The sequence below is a fragment of the Rana temporaria genome, assembly GCF_905171775.1.
Source record: "Rana temporaria chromosome 2 unlocalized genomic scaffold, aRanTem1.1 chr2l, whole genome shotgun sequence".
Lineage (NCBI taxonomy): Eukaryota > Metazoa > Chordata > Amphibia > Anura > Ranidae > Rana > Rana temporaria.
Window position 1 is genome coordinate 26,977 of NW_024404416.1, and position 17,871 is coordinate 44,847.

Consider the following 17,871-nt stretch of genomic DNA (forward strand, 5'->3'; position numbering starts at 1 on the left):
AAGCTGGAGATTGGCCTGGGCAGGAAGGGGGTAAAAGTGCCCGTATTGAAATGATTAAATACAATCCTGTGAGCATTTTTTCTCCTATATATAAAATATGCATAGACGCTTAAATAAAGAATGTTCAAAAATAAAGCAGAAGTGAGTTAGAGGAATTGGATGTTTGTCTCCAGTTGCAGTTTTTCATGTCTGTAGTATTTCAAGGTGTGTGGTGAAGGACGGGGTCAGGGCTTCGTGTGCGAAAAAGTCTTGTTTCTCAATGACTCGGCAAGCAGAGAAAGCAAATCTCATGACTGAAGTTGATCAAATATTAAAAATCATAAGCCAAAGGAGAAGTGACAGAGAGAAGGAGCTGAGCAATAGAAGAGAGAAGAGCGGAGGACATTTCCCAGTGAGAAGGTACACCTCCCATATACATAAAGGACAGATATGGATATACACAAGTAGTGATGAATTGCACAGATTGAGGGATGGGGTCATTAGTAGGGGTGGACTGACCATTCGAGCACTCAGGCACTGCCCAAGGGCCCCATGCCACTAGGGGGCCCCATCAGGGTTGCCAGCCTCAGTAAAACCAGGGACAGTATGTAAAAAGCTGTGTTTTTTCACATCTGTCCCTGAAATGTCCCTTACTGACATCCCTTTGGTCTAAAAATCCCAAGATTATAGCTGCCCCGCCTCTCCAGTACCTTTTCAGTGTGTTTATGTATACTGTGTGTGTGTGTATGTATACTGTGTGACTATACTGTGTATGTATATTGTATGTGTGTGTGTATACTGTGTGAGTATACTTTATATGTATACTGTATATAAGTGTGTATGTATACTGTGTGACTATACTGTGTATGTATATTGTATGTGTGTGTGTATACTGTGTGAGTATACTTTATATGTATACTGTATATAAGTGTGTATGTATACTGTGTGACTATACTGTGTATGTATATTGTATGTGTGTGTGTATACTGTGTGAGTATACTTTATATGTATACTGTATATGTGTGTGTATGTATACTGTGTGACTATACTGTGTATGTATATTGTATGTATACTGTGTGACTATACTGTGTATGTGTATTGTATGTGTGTATACTGTGTATGTATACTGTATATGTGTGTGTGTGTATGTATACTGTGTGGCCCCATAATCTCCTATTGCCTGGGGCCCCATAATCTCCTATTGCCCGGGGGGCCCATAATCTCCTATTGCCTGTGGCCCCATAATCTCCTATTGCCGGGGGGCCCCATAATCTCCTATTGCCTGTGGCCCCATAATCTCCTATTGCCCGGGGGGCCCATAATCTCCTATTGCCTGTGGCCCCATAATCTCCTATTGCCCGGGGGCCCCATAATCTCCTATTGCCCGGGGGGCCCATAATCTCCTATTGCCTGTGGCCCCATAATCTCCTATTGCCCGGGGGCCCCATAATCTCCTATTGCCCGGGGGCCCCATAATCTCCTATTGCCCAGGGGCCCCATAATCTCCTATTGCCTGGGGCCCCATAATCTCCTATTGCCCGGGGACCCCATAATCTCCTATTGCCCGGGGACCCCATAATCCCCTATTGCCCGGGGGCCCCGTAATCTCCTATTGCCTGGGGGCCCCCATGACTTGTCAGTCCACCCCTGGTCATTAGTGATTGATCTCTACTCCATCATATTGGTTCCTCCAGTCTGTATGGAGTGATTTTGAATGGGATGCCAACAAACCAGAATGAACAAAAAGCATATACCACATTTGTTTCTGATGTAGAGCACCATAATGCACGGTGGTGTGTTGTGGTGTGTTACGGTGTGTTGGGGTGTGGTGTGTTGGGGTGTGTTGTGGTGTGTTGGAGTTAGCAATGTTTTCTGCTTTTCAGGGATCTGTGATCTGTGATGTGTTTGGTTTTACTAACACAAGTAAAAGTTGCAAAATTGGGCTTAGGCATTAACCACTTAAGGACCCCTTCACGCCGATATACGTTGGCAGAATGGCATGGCTGGGCACAATCACGTACATGTACGTGTCTCTTTATTTCACTTGCATAGACGTGCGCACAGGGTGTGTCAGTTGTGCCTGGGCACACCCTAATCACCCTGTGCTGCAGAGATTCCCCCTGCTGCAGTCACTTTCCAGTGAAGCTGAGGCTGTAGAGAAAGAGACTGGCGAATCTCTGTCTTTAGTCCCTTTTTCTGTCTCTAAAGTGAGACATCAGGGGTCCCTTTAGACTGGGGTGACCACATTTCCAAACTACCATTCAGGGACACCCCCCTTCCCAAAAATCAGCTTGTGCTGTAACGAATCAAAGCACAGTGATTGGACACAAGAGGCGGGATTTATGATTTCTCCAATCACATGCAGGGGGTGGGGCCTCCAGTCATTCCCGACCAGGACAAGTACTGTCAGTGAGTAAAGCGGTGATGTGGCGGCCTTTTTTGGGGGCATTAGTTTGGCTTGGGGGGTGGATGTGTCAGTTTCATTCCAGGACACTGTATTGTCCTGGAATGAATGGGCCCGGGACAGACGGGCAATCCGGGACACGTGGTCACCCTACTTTATACCCCTGATATTTCACCAAAGCCCCCCAATGGAGCTCTCAAAAAATAGTATTTTTTTTTTTAATTAAAAATTATTGAAAGAAAATATTGTAAAAAATACTGACACCATCCACTGCTCTATGAACGCAATCTCTGCCCTACTGACACCATCCACTGCTCTATGAACGCAATCTCTGCCCTACTGACACTGTCCATTGCCCTACTGCCATATATATATTTACACGCATGTAGTTTGAGCTTTGGGGTGCACAACGTAATGCACCTATGTTCACTTGGATCTACTAATGGAGACCAATGCGCGATGTTCGGGGTGTCGTTTTGTGGTGCAGCACTTTTGTGATTCAGAAATGGCTCCACACGCTCGGTATTTCCGACAAGAACCTTTTTCCGTCTGAAAAATTGAGAACCTGCTCTCAATCATTTGTTGTCGGAAATTCCGACAGCAAATGTCCGATAGAGCCTACAAACGGTCGGAATATCCGAACAAAAGCTCACATCCAACATTTGTTCTCGGAAATTCCGATCGTGTGTACGCGGCATAAGCCGCTTCAGTACAGGAGAGGAGGCGGTACAACTGTGCAAGACTGAAGGGAAGGTTGGAGGTCAGATTATTGGATCTGGCACACAGTATACTCTATGGCCCGGATTCACATATAATTACGTTGCTCCTGGGCAGCGTAACGTATGTGATTTACGTTACACCGCCGCAGTTTTACAGCGTTAGTGCCTGATTCTCAGAACACTTACCTGTAAACTTGCGGCGGTGTATCGTAAAAGCGCTCGGCGCAAGCCCGCCCAATTCAAATGGGGCGGGCACCATTTAAATTAGGCGCGTTCCCGCGCCGAGCGTACTGCGCATGCTCCGTCAGGTAAATTACCCGACGTGCATTGCGCTAAATGACGTCGCACCGACGTCATTTGCTTAGACGTTTACGTAAATGGTGTCCAGCGCCATTCACGGACGTCTTACGCAAACGACGTAGATTTTTTAAATTTCGACGTGGGAACGTCGGCCATACTTAACATTGGCTGCGCCTCATAGACCCAGGGGCAACTTTACGCGTCACAAAGGCTACGGAAACGTCGTAAATTCTCTGCGTCGAGCGCGCGTACGTTCGGGAATCGTCGTAATTTGCTAATTTACATAAGCGACGGGGAAAACGACGTCGGCGACACCTAGCGGCGGGAAAAAAAATTGCATTTAAGATCTGACAGCGTAAGAGCCTTACGCCTGTCAGATCTAATAAGTATCTATGCGTAACTGATTCTAAGAATCAGTCGCATAGATACCCAGGGCCAGATTAGGACTTACGACGGCGCAAATGGTGTTGCGCCGTCGTAACGCCTTTGAGAATCTGGGCAAGAATGTGTGTTTGTATTGGTGAGATGGACAGTTATCTGTCACAGAAGATGTGAAAAGGTTTATGGTGTAAAGATGGGGAGAAGAAACCGGTCCTGTTCATATAGAAAAGATTACAGGATTTCCAAAATCAAAGTGTTCCTTGACGGTAACTCTCTCTCTCTCTCTCCAGGTGCAGAATCTCTTCTCACCATGCAGATCACAAAGGTAACGACCAAAATTATACTTTTAATTCTGAGATACTGTAAACAGACCACTATTATAGTGTACTGAAGGAATGTCCTACAGAACCATCTAGAACGGGGATATGCAATTAGCGGACCTCAAGCTGTTGCAGAACTACAATTCCCATGCGGCATAGCAAGACTCTGACAGCCACAAGCAGGACACCCAGAGTTAGAGGCATGATGGGACTTGTAGTTTTGCAACAGCTGGAGGTCCGCTAATTGCATATCCCTGATCTAGAACAGCATTTCTCAACCAAGGTTCCTTCGAATCCTAGGGTCCCTTCAGAGGTTGCTAGGGGTTCTATGGAATCCTAGGGTTCCTTCAGAGGTTGCTAGGGGTTCCATGGAATCCTAGGGTTCCTTCAGAGGTTGCTAGGGGTTCCATGGAATCCTAGGGTTCCTTCAGAGGTTGCTAGGGGTTCCATGGAATCCTAGGGTCCCTTCAGAGGTTGCTAGGGGTTCTATGGAATCCTAGGGTTCCTTCAGAGGTTGCTAGGGGTTCTATGGAATCCTAGGGTTCCTTCAGAGGTTGCTAGGGGTTCCATGGAATCCTAGGGTTCCTTCAGAGGTTGCTAGGGGTTCCATGAAATACTAAGGTTCCTCCAAAAGTTACTAGGGTCCCTTGAGCAATTGAGCAATGTTTGCTTCTCAGATATGTTCCCACTGATACCATTGATCTTGTTAGCTATGTGTAAGCGGGAATTCTTCCTGATGTCCACAAGTGTAAGAGGCATTCTTCCCATTGACCATCACACTAATCGATCATGAGTTGTAGATTCAATCATTTTTAGCAGAGGTTTCCCAAGCCTGAAAAGTTATTTCAGGGTTCCCCTGTGTTGAAAAGGTTGAGAAAGGCTGATCTAGAAAGAATGATGGTCCACAGGATGCAGATGTAGGGCTCTTGGGTTCCTGCGTCACTGAGTCTTCATGTCACTTGCCCTTTAAACTATTTCACAAAATGTAACAAATCAAACAAATATATATGAATTTATTTATACAAAAATGTATAAAACATCACAGTAACCATAATATGAGTAATCAGCAGTGACTTCTTGCTCTACATGTTTCGCCATGCAATGGCTTCTTCAGGGGACTTCCAACAAGCACTGCATAGCATGGTAACTGAACTGTGGAACATGTCCTATGTATAGAGGTTGCAACCCTGATGTCTCAAGGACATTGATACACCAGATACTTCTGCACTTTTTCACAGAGAGGCATATGAGGCCCATGAGGCTGAGGATTATCTCAGAAAGCAGATGTAGGGACCAACTTGTGGTACTGGATGATGTCATAGCAGGGGATATTTTCAAATGGTTGCTTAGACATGGGATGGTCTTACCAGAAGAAAACTTCAAAGTGGTTAAATATCCTTTCACCGGTTTGAAAAGTAAATTATCACCCTACCACCAACTCAGTCGTTGTTTAATAGAGTTTTGCATTTTTAACATTGCACTTTAAAGAGGAAGTAAACCCCGGCCGATTTTTAAATTTTTATCATACAATAGCTCATTACAAGGCATAATAGATTGAAACCGCCCTAAAAACGAGGGGCCAGATTCACAAAGGACTTACGACGGCGTATCTCCATGTACGCCGTCGTAAGTCCGAATGTGAGGCGTCGTATCTCTTTGCCTGATTCAAAGAATCAGATACGCCAGAATTTGTCTAAGATACGACTGACGTAAGTCTCCTACGCTGTCGTATCTTAGGTGCATATTTACGCTGGCCGCTAGGGGCGCTTCCGTATATTTCCGCGTCCAATATGCAAATGAGCTAGATACGCCGATTCACAAACGTACTTGCACTCGGCGTATTAATATACACTGTTTATGTAAGGCGTACGACCGGCGTAACTTTACCCCTCATAAAGCAGGGGTAAGTCATGTTAAGGTATGGACGTCAAAAACGTCTAAACAGCGTCGTATTTTACGTAGTTTGCGTAAGTCGTACGTGAATGGGGCTGGGCGTAGGTTACATTCACGTCGACTAAGCATTAAGCCGGCGTTACTTAGGGAGAAAATTTGACGTGATACTGAGCATGCGCGCACATGCGCCGTTCGTTAGGTGCGTCATTTACGTGGAGTCACGATTAATTTCCATACAACACGCCCCCTACCAGCCTACTTTGAATTAGGCGGGCTTACGCCGGCCTATTTACGCTACGCCGCCGCAACTTACGGAGCGAGTGCTTTGTGAATACTGCACTTGCCAGCCTAAGTTGCGACGGCGTAGCGTAAATAGAATACGCTACGCCCGCACAAAGATGTGCCCAGATACGTGAATCTGGCCCGAGGTCTCTAAATACCTTATTTAGGGTCTTTGTATTTTTTTCTTTTCCGGGTATTGAATGAATGAATGAATGAAAAACTTATATAGCGCGGCACATGCGAACTGAATCGCCTCTGGGCGCTTGATGTTTCGTGTCTCATGACATCAAAAGAGCAGAGTTTTAATCTGTCTTCTGAAAGTCAGGTGGTTTTCCTCCAACCGAACGCTGGTTGGTAAAGCGTTCCATAGTCTCGGACCTTGAAAAGCAAACCTTCTTTCTCCTTTGGACTTGTATTTGGTTTTTGGCACCTTGACCAGATTTTGGTCGCTGGATCGCAGAACGCGATTAGAATTGTGAGGTTCTATCTTGTCGCAAAGATATTGCGGAGCCTTCCCATGGATGCACTTATGTGTCAGGCAGAGTGCTTTAAATGCAATTCTGTCTTTTACTGGCAACCAGTGAAGGGTTCTCAGCGAAGGTGAGATTGATTCCCATGTCCTTTTCCCAGTCACCAGTCTGGCGGCCGTATTCTGTACGACTTGCAGACGAGCGATTTGGTACTTTGGGAGCCCGAGGTAAAGGGCATTTGCATAGTCCAGTCTGGAATTCACGATTGTTCCCACCACGACTGCTACGTCTTCTTTGGGGATAAATGGAATAAGTCTGCGTAGTAGGTGCAACAAATGGTGCGATCCGCTGACTACTGACCCTATTTGTGCGTCCATTGTCATGAAGGTGTCAAAAATGACTCCTAGACTTTTGACTTTGGAGCTAGGGGTGATGCTTTGGCCCAGAATGGGCGGCGGTGTCCAGGTTGTTGCCAGTTGACTCTTGCGGCTGGCGTGAAACATAAGAAGTTCTGTTTTGGAACTGTTGAGTTTAAGATAACTCTTAGTCATCCAATTTTCTATCGAAGAGAGACATTTCTCTAAACTGAGATGATGATCCTTTTTGTTGCAGATGCGAAAATACAATTGCGTATCGTCTGCATAAGAGTGATAAAGTAGTTCTTGGCTACTGATAATATCAAAGAGAGGGCGAAGATAGATGTTGAACAGTACCGGTGACAGGGGGGATCCTTGGGGGACTCCACATGGCACCGTGCGTTTTTCCGACGTGAAAGATCCCAGTTTCACTGTTTGTGATCGGTTTTCAAGAAAGGAGGAAAACCATGGTAAATCACCTTCTGCGATTCTGGCTACCTCGGCCAGTCGCATCAGTAACATTTTGTGGTCTACTGTGTCAAAGGCTGCGCTTAGGTCCAGCAGAACCAGGAGACAGGATTCTCCCTCGTCTGCGGCCTCGAGGGCATCGTCCCATATTTTAAGTAAGGCCGTTTCTGTCCCGTGTCCGGGACGGAAACCTGATTGAAATGGATCGAGTAGATTGTGGGTATCCAGATGCTGTTGCAGCTGTTGTACCACTATTTTCTCCATTATCTTGGAGAGAATATTTAGGCCTGTTATGGGGCGGCGGTGAGTTGGGTCCTTGGGATCCAAGTTAGGTTTTTTCAGGATGGGCTGGATTGTGCCCTCTTTCAGCAGGGATGGCACTATGCCTTCCTTAAATGACTGATTTATAAGCTGTGTGATGGGAGGCGCCAGAATGTCGGCGCATTCCTTCAGCAGCTTGGTGGGAATGATGTCATTGGGTGCTGTGCTGTTCCGCAACGCACCAATGATATTTTTGGTGGTATCGATGGAGATGGGTTCCAGAGTGAACTTAGTTGATTGTAGAAGGTTTCTGTTGGTGTTTTGTAGTTGATTGAAGAGGGGGCTGAGGGGGGTATTATTTTGCAGAATACTTACCCGGATTCTTTCGATTTTGTCGATGAAGAAATCCGATAGTTCATTACAGAACTCTTGGGTGTCTGAATTGGGGACTTCAAGACATCCCGGATTCATGGTCTGGGTGACCATCTTGAATAGTTCTCGGGGGCGGTTCATGGCGCTGTTAATCGTCATAGAAAAATGATGTTTCTTTGCTTTGAAGATTTCTTTATGATATTGTGTTGTTATTGCCTTGTAGATGATGAGGTGATCTTCTGAAGGGCTTCTTTTCCAGGCGGCTTCCGCCCTTCTGCGCTCTTGCTTCAGTAGGGATAGCTGGTTGTTGAACCAGCCGGACTTTTTTTTCCGGATGCGGACTTTGCGTTTCGGTGCTACTAAGTCGGCTGATTGTAGCAGAGCTGCATTTATGGCATCCAGTGTATCTGAGGCTGTTAACTGAGGATGAATAGTTTCGATTCGGTTTCCCAAGGTAGATTTGAAGAGTTCTGAATGGAGCTTCTTCTGAGATCTAGCCCAGTGTATTGTCACCGGCTTGGGTGCTTTTATAACTGGTGGAATTTTGGAAATTATGAAACTAATTGCATGGTGGTCTGTCCATGGCAAAGGTTCATTTCCCAAAATGTTTATTTTCAGATTTTGTCTGAAAATTAGGTCGAGTGTGTGACCTGAAGCATGCGTGGGACCGCATATAAGTTGCTGTAGTCCTAATCCTTCCAGGTGATCGATGCAGGCATCCGCAATGGGATCCTGTGAGGAGTTGGCCCACAGATTGAAGTCCCCGAGCAGCAAAAGATGTTTGCTGTTAAGGGTATAAGTGGATATGAACTCCGTTAATGATGGTAGAAGCTGCGATTTTGGCCCAGGTGGCCTATAGCAGAGGAGAATGTGAACAGTCTCCTGGGGGTTAGTTTGAAGTTGAAGAGTAAGGGTTTCCATAAATGGAAGAGGATTTTGAAGGACCGGCTTAGTGATTGCAATATGAAACTTATGGATCACCGCCAGGCCTCCTCCTCTTTGCCCTATTCTGTTTTCCGTTATAATTCGATAATTTTCTGGCACCAATTCTCCAAGAATGGTGTTGCAGTCGTCTGAAAGCCAGCTTTCTGTGATAAAGAGGCAGTCTAGATCGTTTTGTAGTAAGAAATCGTGGATTTCTGATCGGTGTTTTACTGCCGATCTTGTGTTGATCAAAGCACATGATATGTGCTTGAGCTGGGTTAAATGGTTGAAATTTTTGATGGTCGATCGTTGATCGAATCTCAAAAGTTGGTCTATTTTTAAGGCCTTTTTGGTGACGGCTGGTAATACTGTTGCGAATTGTCTCAGACCCCAAATCGTTTCTGCAGAGTATCGCAGTTTAACCATTGTTGCCAGTCACCGGGGGGGGGGGGGGATTAATTGCAATAGAGGGAAGATTCGCTGAATCCTCTCGCTTGGCCTTGGTCCAGAGGAAGGCAAAAAACCCTGGCAGTGCTAAGCCAATTTGCTGCCGCAGGGAAAAAAATTCCTTCCTGATCCCTGAAAGGCGATCGGACGAAACCCTGGATCAAGTACTGTTTGGAATGGGGGGAAGGGTGTCACTGTAGCTGAGGAGTACCAAGATGGCCGCCGATCGGGCCACAGGCCTCAGGTTTGGGGGCTGTTTGGCTTGGTGGGTATGAGCTGGTTGTTAATCCAGGGGAGGATGGGATCCTCCAGGGATAGGGGGATGATCCCTGACAATTCCAGGAAAATTTCGAGGCTGTCAGTGCTCCTTTTTGCGGCGCACCGCTAGGCCGCGGCTGAAGCCGCGGTCTTTCCTAATTGCGGCGGCTGCGAATAAGGCCTGGTCTGGCGTGAAAGCGGGAAAGAGCCGCAGATCGCCAGAAAAGAGCGCTGCTATGCGCGGCGGGTGGCCTGGGTGATTATGGGTGACTGATTGGGGTGCATGCGGCTCTAAGAGAAGGTAAACAGCCGCAATTTGGATCGCTGGAGTGGCTGTCCTGAAAAGGACGGTCACTAGCGATTCCTGGGGGTGGAAAGATGGCCCTGAAAGACAGGGTCTTACCTGAAGAGAGGAAGGAAGGAGCCGGTCCTATGGGCTGCAAGTTGATTCATGCAGCAAAGATTGTAGGAGCCTGCCTGTCTGCGGTGTCTAGCTGGCTATCTGTCTGGTCCCTGGAGAGAGCAGACTCGTCGGGAAGCGTCCTACTCCCTCACTGAACTGACACTGACTGATTATCCAGCTAAGCCTTGTCAGCTGTGATGAGCTTGGGTGTGTTCCTCTGGCTTGGGTGTGTGGGGGTGTGTGGGTGCTGCGCCATTGTTTGTGCTGTTTGCTGAATCTGTTCTGGACGTCACTTCCGCCCTTACTCTGATTACCTTTGGAAAACTTGTGCATGCGCCGGAGCCCTTCTTTTCAATCTTTTGTTGGCGGAAATTCCGAAGGCAAAAGTCCGATGGAGCCTACACACGGTCGGAATTTCCCACCAAAAGCTCACATTGGACTTTTTCTGTCGGAATTTCCGATCGTGTGTACGCGGCATAAAGTGATTTGTCTTCTGATCATATTGTATCTTTTTTCATTCTAGATTCTGTTTATTTTACTGTTTGCCTGTGCTGATGTCATACTGTCTGGTAAGTAGTTCTTGAAGGACATGTTGAAGCCAGCTTGTCCTGTTTGAGTATTTCCATTATTTGTCATTTCGAAAAAAAAATTCAGTTGAAATAATTTTTGCTCATATTTAGGCACCATGCACACAGGGCATGAGATACGAAGAGAGGAAATGGATAGCCGCACTCCAATAACCAAAAAGGTTGTCTTTTATTCAAACGAACAGCAAATACATCACTTCACAAGGTCACAGCAAAGGAACAGGGGAACAGCCGACGCGTTTCGCACTAAGCTAGTGCTTAATCATGGCTTACACAGGGCAATAGCTAACTATTCCTAAACATCTTTACACTTCAGCCTCATTTTTGCAGAAAAACACTAATTGCATTGGGCATTAATTCATTATATTGGCCAAAATGCTGCTGTTCCTGGATGGGGGGGGGGGGTCCTGCCTCTGAACACCTTTGTGTGCATTGACAAATAGGCTAACATGCAGGGGCAAGTAGAGGTAGAAAAAAAAAGACAGACACCCCCTAAAAGCAGCGTTCACCACTTGATTACTGACAGTCGCGGCTGGTGCTCAAATTTTTTTGGGGGCGCAGACAAACGAAAAAAAAAAATCATCAATTGCAGCCTCACTGTGCCATCAATTGTTGCCACTGTGCCAGCAAACGCAGCCACTGTGCCATCAAACGCAGCCACTGTGCCATCAAACGCAGCAACTGTGCCATCAAACACAGCCACTGTGCCATCAAACACAGCCACTGTGCCATCAAAAGCAACCACTGTGCCATCAAACACAGCCACTGTACCCATGAAACGCAGCCACTGTGCCATCAAACACAGCCACTGTGCCATCAAAAGCAACCACTGTGCCATCAAACACAGCCACTGTACCCATGAAACGCAGCCACTGTGCCATCAAACGCAGTCACTGTGCCAGAAAACGCAGCCACTGTGCCATCAAACGCAGCCACTGTGCAAGCAAACGCAGCCACTGTGCCATCAAAGGCAGCCACTGTGCCATCAAACGCAGCCACTGTACCCATGAAACGCAGCCACTGTGCCCATGAAACACAGCCACTGTGCCCATGAAACGCAGCCACTGTGCCCATGAAACGCAGCCACTGTGCCATGAAACACAGCCACTGCGCAAGCAAACACAGCCACTGTGCCATCAAACGCAGCAACTGTCACCAGAACCGGTGAACCTGATTGGCTGAGACACCTGTCAGTGTTAACCAGGGAACGCACACTCCCTGCGTCCCCTGGTTAACTATTTGAAAGCTGGCTCTGATAGGCACTTCCAAAGAACACTTCTATAGAGCCCACTCTACTCTCAGCACACCAAACTCGCAGGTAATAGAAGTCTATGGCTCAGTGCAGGTAACCCGCAAGTGCTTTTCTCTGCACCTGCGGATCAGTTTGCAAGCAGCCTGTTAACCACTGCAGAACAGATATGCCCATATATACCCTGGGCCGGATTCAGAAAGAAGATACGGCGGCATATCTCCTGATACGCCGTCGTATCTCTAAGTCCGGGCCGTCGTATCTATGCGCCTGATTCATAGAATCAGTTACACATAGATCTCCCTAAGATCCGACAGGTGTAAGTGTCTTACACCGTTGTATCTTAGGCTGCAATTCCAGGCTGGCCGCTAGGTGGCGCTTCCGTATGTTTCACGCGAGGAATATACAAATGAGGATTTACGCCGATTCAGAAACGAACGACCCCCCGGCGCTTTTTTTTAATGCCGTTTGCGTTCGGCTTTTTACAGCGTATAGTTACCCCTGCTATATGAAGGGTAGCTAATGTTAAGTATGGCCGTCGTTCCCACGCCGAGTTTTGAATTTTTTACGTCGTTTGCGTAAGTCGTTCGTGAATACGGATGGACGTAATTTACGCTCACGTCGAAACCAATGACGTCCTTGCGACGTCATTTAGAGCAATGCGCACTGGGATATTTTACGGACGGCGCATGCGCCGTTCAACTAAAACGTAAAAAACGCGGGGTCAACATAAATTTAAATAAAACACGCCCCCTACATCCCCATTTGAATTACGCGGCCTTACGCCGCAACACATAGGTTACGCCGCCGTAACTAAGAGCGCAAGTTCTTTATGAATAAAGAACTCGCGCCCAAAGTTAGAGCGGTGTAACGTTTTGGAGTTACGCCGGCCGGACAGATACGCTCAGGTATCTGAATCCGGCCCCCTGTGATTTTAGTAATAACAGCATTCTATTCTATTTTATTCCATCCCAGAGCAGGAGGTCGCGGGCCACATCCGAGGGCTCCGCGGGCCACATGTGGCCCCCGGGCCACTGGTTGGGCACCCCCGCACTACAGCCTTAAACAGACGCGCTACTTCTACAAGCCCCAGCAGGCGGGCTCTGGAGGGGATTTGGAGAGAGGAAGGAGGAAGACACAAGACTGCCAGGGAGCAGGGGAAGCCCATGGAGACTAGGGTGACCACATTTCCAAACTGCCATTCAGGGACACCCCCCCCCCCCTAAAAAATATATGTTTTTTTTTACATATTTTTTGGCGTATTTTGGGGGCAGGGGCGTATCATGAAATCAGCGGGCCCGTGTGCAAGATCAAAAGAGGGCCCTAGGCCCCATCAAATGCTGCCACTGTTCCCCATCAAATGCCACTACTGTGCCCCATCAAATGCTGCCAGTGTGTCCAGCAATTGTTGCTACTGTGCCCAATCTGATGCTGCCAGTGTGCCCATGAAATGTTGCTACTGTGCCCCATCAGATGCTGCCAGTGTGCTCATGAATTGTCGCAACTGTGCCCCATCAGATGCTGCCAGTGTGCCCATGAATTGTCGCTACTGTGCTCCCATCAGATGCTGCCAGTGTGCCCATGAATTGTCGCAACTGTGCCCCATCAGATGCTGCCAGTGTGCCCATGAATTGTCGCTACTGTGCCCCCATCAGATGCTGCCAGTGTGCCCATGATTTGTCGCTACTGTGCCCCCATCAGATGCTGCCAGTGTGCTCATGAATTGTCGCTACTGTGCCCCATCAAATTCTGCCAGTGTGCCTATCAATTGCCGCTACTGTGCCCATCAGATCAGATGCTGCCAGTGTGCCGATTAATTGTCCCTACTGTGCCCCATCAAATGCTGCCAGTGTGCCCATGAATTGTCGCTACTGTGCCCCCATCAGATGCTGCCAGTGTGCCCAGCAATTGCCAACAGTGTGCCCCATCAGATGCTGCCAGTGTGCCGATCAATTGACGCTACTGTGCCCCATCAGATGCTGCCAGTGTGCCCATGATTTGCCGCTACTGTGCCCCCATCAGATGCTGCCAGTGTGCCCATGATTTGTCGCTACTGTGCCCCCATCAAATGCTGCCAGTGTGCCCATTAATTGTCACTACTGTGCCCCATCAGATTCTGCCAGTGTGCCTATCAATTGCCGCTACTGTGCCCATCAGATCAGATGCTGCCAGTGTGCCGATTAGTTGTCACTACGGTGCCCCATCAAATGCTGCCAGTGTGCCCATGAATTGTCGCTACTGTGCCCCCATCAGATGCTGCCAGTGTGCCCAGCAATTGCCAACAGTGTGCCCCATCAGATGCTGCCAGTGTGCCGATCAATTGACGCTACTGTGCCCCATCAGATGCTGCCAGTGTGCCCATGAATTGTCGCTACTGTGCCCCATCAGATTCTGCCAGTGTGCCTATCAATTGCCGCTACTGTGCCCATCAGATCAGATGCTGCCAGTGTGCCGATCAATTGTCACTACTGTGCCCCATCAAATGCTGCCAGTGTGCCCATGAATTGTCGCAACTGTGCCCCATCAGATGCTGCCAGTGTGCCCATGAATTGTCGCTACTGTGCCCCATCAGATTCTGCCAGTGTGCCTATCAATTGCCGCTACTGTGCCCATCAGATCAGATGCTGCCAGTGCGCCGATTAATTGTCACTACTGTGCCCCATCAAATGCTGCCAGTGTGCCCATGAATTGTCGCTACAGTGCCCAATCAAATGCTGCCAGTGTGCCCATGAATTGTCACTACTGTGCCCCATCAGATGCTGCCAGCCAGTGTCAATTGCCCCTATTTGCTCACCTTTTAAGATGATGATATGGATGAAGTCTGCATCTGTTGGTGGTGGGGCAGGGCAGTCTTCAGCCAGCGCCGGGCGGTCTTCTCTAACTCAGACAGGAGGGGACTCAGGAGTCTCAGGCGGAGGCAGTAAGTCGGGCCGCTCGGGCGGGAGGAGGAGGAGCCAGGCCTGCAATTTACAACAGTGCACTGAGTTGCCCACTTGCCCTGCGGCAGCGGGAGGTCGCGGGACGGACGGTGGTGGCCTGCGCTGGGCTGGGCAGTGGGTTGGAGCATGGAGCAGTGGAGGCGGAGCGTGGTGGAAGAGGTCTGCGGCGCGCCGCGGTAGTGCTGAGCTGCTCTCTCTGTAAAGAACCGCGGCTGAAGGAGGAGAGGAGGAGGAGGTGGGGGTGGAGTCAGAGAGAGAGAGCTGGGCACGGTCACGGTGACGGCCTTAGCAACCAGTGACTGTAATTACAGTGGCACTGACTGCGGCAGTGAGTGTGGCAGCCGGCAGGCAGTCCAACGTGTTTGATACTTTGATTCCGGGATACTCTATTGTCCCGGATTGAAGGCTACCGGGACACGGGACAACATTTTAAATTACGGGACGATCCTGGGCAAACCAGGACACGTGGTCACCCTAGGAGACTAGTGGCAGGAGTAGGAGATCTGGCAGCTTACTTGTTGTGAGGGAGACTATAACCGAGCGATAGTTCTTCCCATCCGTAAGCTCCACCACAGGCGCAGGTAAACCATCACAGACATCGCTGGACCTCTGTGTCATCGGGTTGTCAGTCGAGCATCCGGTATCTGCAGACCCTTCAAGAGCTTGCTCCAGGATATTCCATTTCTCTGAGCCTTGGTGTCCACCGGACTGGTGAGAGGGCAGAAGCCCACATTGTGTACACACTGCAAGGACACTGCATGCAGACACCTTTATCCCTTATTGCTGGTCACCATTGCACCATTGAACCCTTGTTGAGCTAGCTGAAGAGGCGAGATATCTACCCTACAAAGAACTCCTCCACTTTCTTCTCCCACCACTCAAGGGACTAAGGGCCAGATTCTGAAAAGAGATACGCCGGCGTATCTCCTGACACGCCGTCGTATCTCTGAGTCCGCCCGTCGTATCTATGCGCCTGATTCATAGAATCAGTTACGCATAGATAACCATTAGATCCGACAGGCGTAAGGCTCTTACGCCGTCGGATCTTAAATGCATTTTTTTTTCGGCCGCTTGGTGTCGCCGACGTCATTTTCCCCGTCGAGTATGCAAATTAGCGAGATGCGCGAATTCCAGAACGTACGCGCGGCCGACGCAGTGAAGTTACGACGTTTACGTTAGGCTTGTCCCGGCGTAAAGTTGCCCCTGGGTATATGAGGCGCAGTCAATGTTAAGTATGGCCGTCGTTCCCGCGTCGAAATTTAAAAATTTACGTCGTTCACGTAAGTCGTCCGTGAATAGGGCTGGACGCCATTTACGTTCTCGTTGAAACCAATGACGTCCTTGCGACGTCATTTGGAGCAATGCACCCTGGGATATTCTTCGGACGGCGCATGCGCAGTACGTTCGGTGCGGGAACGTGCCTAATTTAAATGCTCCACGCCCCCTACCCGGCTCATTTGAATTAGGCGGGCTTGCGCCGGGGGATTTACGCTACGCCGCCGCAACTTTACAGGCAAGTTCTTTGTGAATAAAGCACTTTCCTGTAAAACTTGCGGCGGCGTGACGTAAATGGCATACGTTACGCCGCCGCAGTTTTACACCCATCTACAAGTATCTGGGCCTAAGTATTTAACATTAGTGCACCTTAAGGGGGAACTCCTACTCAAAAGTTGAATATTGCGTTCCTTATAAGTTGTTGTTTATTTAACTGTTACTTTCTGGGCCCGTGGCCCGTGGCCCGTGGCCTCAGGATTTTAGGGGAGTAGATTGACACGAAAAAGGTCAGTCTGTCTCCCTTTCATACCTGAGGTCATAGGTTTTCCAAGAGCTTACAGGTACTGGTTGATTTCATTGTGATTTTTCATGTGTGTTTATCTACCAAGTATAATGCCGCATACACACGATCATTTTTCGGCATGAAAAAAAACAACGTTTTTAAAAACGTCATTTAACCAATTAAGCCCCGGACCAATATGCTGCTAAATGCCCAAAGGCGTTTTTACAATTCGGCACTGCGTCGCTATAATTGCGCGGTCGTGCGACGTGGCTCCCAAACAAAACTGGCGTCGTTTTTTCCCCACAAATAGAGCTTTCTTTTGGTGGTATTTGATCTCCTCTGCGGTTTTTATTTTTTGCGCTATAAACAAAAATAGAGCGACAATTTTGAAAAAAATTCAATATTTTTTACTTTTTTCTATAATAAATATCCCCCAAAAAGATATAAAAAACTTTTTTTTTTCCTCAGTTTAGGCCGATAAGTATTCTTCTACATATTTTTGGTAAAAAAAATCGCAATAAGCGTTTATCGGTTGGTTTGCGCAAAATGTATAGCGTTTACAAAATAGGGGATAGTTTTATTGCATTTTTAGAATTTTTTTTTTTTTTTACTACTATTGGCAGCGATCAGCGATTTGTTTCGTGACTGCGACATTATGGCGGACACTTCGGACAATTTTGACACATTTTTGGGACCATTGTCATTTTCACAGCAAAAAGTGCATTTAAATTGCATTGTTTATTGTGAAAATGACAGTTGCAGTTTGGGAGTTAACCACAGGGGGGCGCTGTAGGAGTTAGGGTTCACCTAGTGTGTGTTTACAACTGTAGGGGGGTGTGGCTGTAGGACTGACGTCATCGATCGAGTCTCCCTATAAAAGGGATCACTCGATCGATGCAGCCGCCACAGTGAAGCACGGGGAAGCCGTGTTTACATACGCCTCTCCCCGTTCTTCAGCTCCGGGGTAGCGATCGCGATGGATCGGCTATAAACGAATAGCCGCGCCGTCATCCTGGATCGCTCCCCCAGGGAATCCGACCGCCGCATGTACCGCGGGGATCTCGATCGGACCCCCGACCCGC

General features: G+C 48.1%; 1 protein-coding gene across 1 annotated transcript in view; it reads left to right on the forward strand.

Moving 5' to 3' along the window:
• The first annotated feature begins 259 nt into the window (after positions 1–259).
• The window catches only part of LOC120921656, a 60,215-nt gene continuing 42,603 nt past the window's right edge, over positions 260–17,871 (forward strand). The window contains exons 1-2 of the mRNA XM_040334170.1: positions 260–391; positions 10,761–10,806. Coding sequence (XP_040190104.1) covers positions 260–391; positions 10,761–10,806 — 178 coding nt within the window. The remainder of the gene's footprint in view (positions 392–10,760; positions 10,807–17,871) is intronic.